The sequence below is a fragment of the Hyla sarda genome, chromosome 4 (genome assembly GCF_029499605.1).
Source record: "Hyla sarda isolate aHylSar1 chromosome 4, aHylSar1.hap1, whole genome shotgun sequence".
Classification (NCBI taxonomy): Eukaryota; Metazoa; Chordata; class Amphibia; order Anura; family Hylidae; genus Hyla; species Hyla sarda.
The window spans coordinates 79437826-79443452 of NC_079192.1; the positions used below are offsets into that span (position 1 = coordinate 79437826).

General features: G+C 47.0%; 1 protein-coding gene across 1 annotated transcript; it reads right to left on the reverse strand.

Moving 5' to 3' along the window:
- Positions 1-702: 702 nt before the first annotated feature.
- On the reverse strand, positions 703-1718 carry LOC130366842 (DNA damage-regulated autophagy modulator protein 1-like). The gene is made up of 2 exons (XM_056569221.1): positions 1568-1718; positions 703-1481 (listed from the first exon to the last, which is right to left on the reverse strand). Exons 1-2 carry the CDS (start codon positions 1690-1692, stop codon positions 881-883), a joined length of 726 nt encoding a protein of 241 aa, XP_056425196.1. The 5' UTR covers positions 1693-1718; the 3' UTR covers positions 703-880.
- Between the last annotated feature and the right edge of the window lie 3909 nt (positions 1719-5627).

The following is a 5627-nucleotide window of genomic DNA, read 5'->3' on the forward strand; positions in this document are numbered from 1 at the left end:
ATATTGCAGAACTACACGCCCAGCATCCCTGACTGTCTGGCCGTGCTGGGAATTGTAGTTTTGCAACAGCTGTAGGCACACTGGTTGGGAAACACTGAGCTAGAGTCTGTTTCCCAACTCAGTGATTCCAACCCGTGTTCCTCCATCTGTTGAAAAACTACAACTCCCAGAGTGCACTGACCGACCGTACATGCTGGGAGTTGTAGTCTTGCAACAGCTGGAGGCACATGGGTTGTAATCACTGAGCTAGAGTCTGTTTTCTAACTCAGTGGTTCCCCACCAGTGTGCCTACAGCTGTTGTAAAACTACAACTCCCAGCATGTACGGTCTGTCAGTGCATTCTGGGAGTTGTCATTTTGCCACAGCTGAACCAGCTCACCCTAACTTCCCGCCGTGGGGGGGTGAGTACAAAACAAAAGAGGGGGGGGGGGCCTGGATGATGACGAAGGCCGAAGTGGTCTTCAACCTGCGGACCTCCAGAGGTTTCAAAACTACAACACCCAGCATGCCCAGACAGCCGATGGCTGTCTGGGCATGCTGGGAGTTGTAGTTTTACAACATCTGGAGGTCCGCAGGTTGAAGACCACTGAAAAGGGATTGACAGGCGGAGAGATCACTCGAGTATAAGCCGAGGGGGGCGTTTTCAGCACGGAAAACTCGGCTTATACTCGAGTATACACGGTAGGTATTACACGTCACACACCAATATTTTTCTTTTATGTTTTTTTATTTTTTTTGTATAGGTAATATCACCAGCTCATATTATTGTGCCATGATTACTGGCACCATATGTAGTCCCCCAGTTATTCTTTTTTAGATGTTTTTCCGTGTCCTGTGCAGTATCTCTCCCAGAAGTCCACTTGATGGCCCACGTGGTGGTCTACACCCCAAAGTCATCAATTTTTACTCTAAGAGAGAGTTTGCAGCTGTTCCTGGAGACGGTTAACATTAACCTCTGCATGGTGGAATAATAGGTCACGATGTTTATCAGGATCAGTAGAAGCATCACCCACTCGATGATTATGGTGGTGATTTCACGGATCTCGTCCCAGTCTTCATCATCATAGAATAATTCCTGTAATGTTTTATATCCAAAGTAGAAAATTGCGCAGGTAAAAGCCAGGCCACAGCAGGTGCATCTACTATGGCGGATGACTTTGTTTGCTCCTGGTAATTTATACGTCTGGATGGACTGCCCAAGGTAGTATAAGGCTTCACATGTAATGGAAATTACCATGCTGACAAAGTGTATCCTGGGATATTCTTCGGGGGACAATACATGCATGACAGCTGTGGCAAAACAGGAGGCCCACACAATGGCGAGCAGAATCCTCTGGATCAGGACCTGATGACCCCTGAACTCTTCAGTATGCATAACCATATACTTATAAATAAGAAAGGTTAGTACCAAAGTGCCAATGGATGTCCCTATGAATCCAATTCTCAATAATATGTTTTCGGGAAAGACATTTCCCACGTCACTGTGAAGGAAAAGAAACCAATGTTATTGTGGATATTTCCTCACTCCCAACCCATGAAATAAGAATCTTGTGCTTGTTTATCTTACCTGATATGCATCAGTGGAGAGGCGGCATGGCCGAGGACGACCGTCACGATGTAGCTGGTGGCAAGCCAGGCCGCACACCAAAACGCCAACAGAAGGGGGACGAACCCCAATCCTTTTAGCTCCATCTCAGTCAAGAAGAAGAAAAAGTTGCTAATCGCACTGTAACAATCTACAGAATGAAGGCTCAGGCGGCTGTCAGTGGAATGTCAGGACTCCAGCTGTCTATGACATCACATGTCTGATGTCACGATGACTGCTTGTTTCTTAGAGCTGCCATGATTTAGTATTTGCTATGGACAGAACCTGATGTTTCTAATATGGACCTTACAGACCCCAGAACCCAAGTAATTAGCGCAGGGGCTCCATTTTGATCATCTCATATTTCACATTATTTGAGTTCCAGGGCTCGGATACATTTGCACTCTCTATAGCAGTGGTCTCCAAGCTGTGAACCCCCAACCGCTGCAAAGTGTATGAATATAGGAATAATTCCATATAAGATACAAAAAGTTAGCATCCTCCATTTCTGGAAAAGTTTCTGAGTTGCCAATAGCAACCAATCAGATTGCTTCCTTCATTTTTCAGAGGTCTTTTCAAAAATGAAAGAAGCAATCTGATTGGTTGCTATGGGCAACTGCACAACTCTTCCTCTACACTGGTTTTGATGAATCTCCCCCATAGAGAGATTTATCAAAACCTGTCCAGAGGAAAAGCTGCTGAGTTGCCCATAGCAACCAATCAGATTGCTTCTTTTATTCTTGAAAAAGCCTATGAAAAGAAGCGATCTGATTGGTTGCTATGGGCAACTCAAAAACTTTTCCTCAGGACAGGTTTTGATAAATCTCCCTCTATGGGGGAGATTCATCAAAACCAGTGTAGAGGAAGAGTTGTGCAGTTGCCCATAGCAACCAATCAGATTGCTTCTTTCATTTTTGAAAAGGCCTCTGAAAAATGAAAGAAGTGATCTGATTGGTTGCTATGGGCAACTGAGAAACTTTTCCAGAAAAGTAAAGTTTAACCACAACCAGGGGCGGATCCGGAGTTTAGTCTCGGGAGGGGCACTATTAGAGAATTTTGCGTTGGCGGACAGAAAATAAAGTGTTTCTTAAAGAACTTACAATATTATTAAATGTATCCAGTATAATAACCAAATACACCAATTGCCACAGAATGGGAAAGCGCTAAAGATGTTTTTACCATTTAAAACTACAGCTCCCAGTATGACCTAAGTAGTGGTGAGGAGATGCTGGGAGTTGTTGTTTCACCCATCATTACTGCAAAACTTACAAGTGACTACAGCTCTGATGGGACAGTCAGGACAATACACAATGATATCAGTGACTACAGGTGACGTCTTCTCTATAGTCTTTCCTTTTCTAATTCAGATGGTAGATACCGCCAGGTCCAGCTAAATGTTCTCGCTGCATAACTTGCCGCCCAGATGGCTCCTCACTATGTCAGCGCATTCTGATCCTCTATATGAAAAAAGTATTATTATAATACTGCCAAACACCATATCCTTTGAATATAATTCTGACACACTGTACCCTCTGAATATACTACAACTCACTTTACCCTTTGAATACAATACTGCCACACACTGTACCCAATGAATATAATACTGCCACACACTGTACCCACTGAATATAATACTGACACACACGGTACCCACTGAATATAATACTGTCACACACTGTACCCACTGAATATAATACTGCCACACACTGTACCCACTGAATATAATACTGCCACACACTGTACCCACTGAATCTAATACTGCCACACACTGTTCCCTCTGAATATAATACTACCACACACTGTACGCTCTAAATTTCTCTCTGAATACAATACCGTGATGTATTGTGGCTAATGAAAGCCGAACTACCCCAGAAATTCCTTATACTCTGTGCCCCTCATATATGGTAGTAATGCCCCATCCTGTGCCCCCACATATAACTATGACCTGTCCTGTTCCCCCTCATAATAATTATGCCCTCTGTCCTGTGCCCCTACCATATAATGCCCCCTGTGCTGTGCCCCTCACTTATAATGCCCCTGCAATGTTCCCCTCACATATAATGCCCCTCAATCCTGCTCCCTCAGGGGGCATTATAAGTGAGGGGAACATAACAGGGGGGCATTATAAGACAGGACACATTATATGTTAGGGGCACATGACAGGGGGGCATTATATGTGAGGGGATCATGACAGGGGGTTCCTCACTTATAATGCCCCCCTATCATGTGCCCCTCACATATAATGCCCCTGTAATGTTCCCCTCACATATAATGCCCCCTGTCCTGCCCCTTCAGGGTGCATTATAAGTAAGGGGCACATAACAGGGGGCATTATAAGTTGAAGTACATTATATGTTAGCGGCCCAAGACAGGGGGGCATTATAAGTGAGGGGCCCAAGACAGGGGGGCATTATAAGTGAGGGGCCCAAGACAGGGGGGCATTATTAGTGAGGGCCTGTTATGTGCCCCTCACTTATAACGCCCCCCTGTCATGTTCCCCTCACATTTAATGCCCCCTGTTATGTGCCCCTAACTTATAATGCCCCCCTGTTATGTGCCCCTCACTTATAATGCCCCCCTGTCATGTGCCCCTCACATTTAATGCCCCGTCATGTGCCCCTCACATGTAATTCCCCCTGTTATGTGCCCCTAACTTATAATGCCCCCTTCATGTGCCCCTCACTTATAATACCCCACTGTCACGAGCCCCTCACTTATAATGCCCCCCTGTCATGTGCCCCTCACTTATAATGCTCCCCTGTCTTGGGCCGCTAATATATAATGTGCTTCGACTTATAATGCCCCGTTATGTTCCCCTCACATATAATGCCAACTGTCCTGCACCCTCAGGGGGCATTTTAAGTAAGGGGCACATAAAAGGACGGCATTATAAATCAGAGCACATTATTTGTTAGCGGCACATGACAGGGGCATTATAAGTGAGGGGCACATGACAGGGGGGCATTATAAGTGAGGGGCACATGACAGGGGGCATTATAAGTGAGGGGCACATGACAGGGGGGCATTATAAGTGAGGGGCACATGACAGGGGGGCATTATAAGTGAGGGGCACATGACAGGGGGGCATTATAAGTGAGGGGCACGTGACAGGGGGCATTATAAGTGAGGGGCACATGACAGGGGGGCATTATAAGTGAGGGGCACATGACAGGGGGGCATTATAAGTGAGGGGCACATGACAGGGGGGCATTATAAGTGAGGGGCACATGACAGGGGGCATTATAAGTGAGGGGCACGTGACAGGGGGGCATTATAAGTGAGGGGCACGTGACAGGGGGCATTATAAGTGAGGGGCACATGACAGGGGGGCATTATAAGTGAGGGGCACATGACAGGGGGGCATTATAAGTGAGGGGCACATGACAGGGGGGCATTATAAGTGAGGGGCACATGACAGGGGGCATTATAAGTGAGGGGAACGTGACAGGGGGGCATTATAAGTGAGGGGCACATGACAGGGGAGCATTATAAGTGAGGGGCACATGACAGGGGGGCATTATAAGTGAGGGGCACGTGACAGGGGGGCATTATAAGTGAGGGGCACGTGACAGGGGGCATTATAAGTGAGGGGCACATGACAGGGGGGGCATTATAAGTGAGGGGCACGTGACAGGGAGGCATTATAAGTGAGGGGCACGTGACAGGGGGCATTATAAGTGAGGGGCACGTGACAGGGGGCATTATAAGTCAGGGGCACTTGACAGGGGGGCATTATAAGAGAGGGGCACATGACAGGGGGGCATTATAAGTGAGGGGCACATGACAGGGGGGCATTATAAGTGAGGGGCACATGACAGGGGGGCATTATAAGTGAGGGGCAGATGACAGGGGGGCATTATAAGTGAGGGGCACGTGACAGGGGGCATTATAAGTGAGGGGCACATGACAGGGGAGCATTATAAGTGAGGGGCACATGACAGGGGGCATTATAAGTGAGGGGCACATGACAGGGGGGCATTATAAGTGAGGGGCACATGACAGGGGGCATTATAAGTGAGGGGCACATGACAGGGGAGCATTA

Excerpts from the sequence above, each read along its gene's own strand:
- LOC130366842 (XM_056569221.1), bottom strand. The coding sequence starts at position 1,692 with ATGGAGCTAAAAGGATTGGGGTTCGTCCCCCTTCTGTTGGCGTTTTGG. Across the intron at positions 1,482-1,567 it reads TCTCCACTGATGCATATCAG|TGACGTGGGAAATGTCTTTC; the intron begins GTAAGATAAACA and ends TTTCCTTCACAG.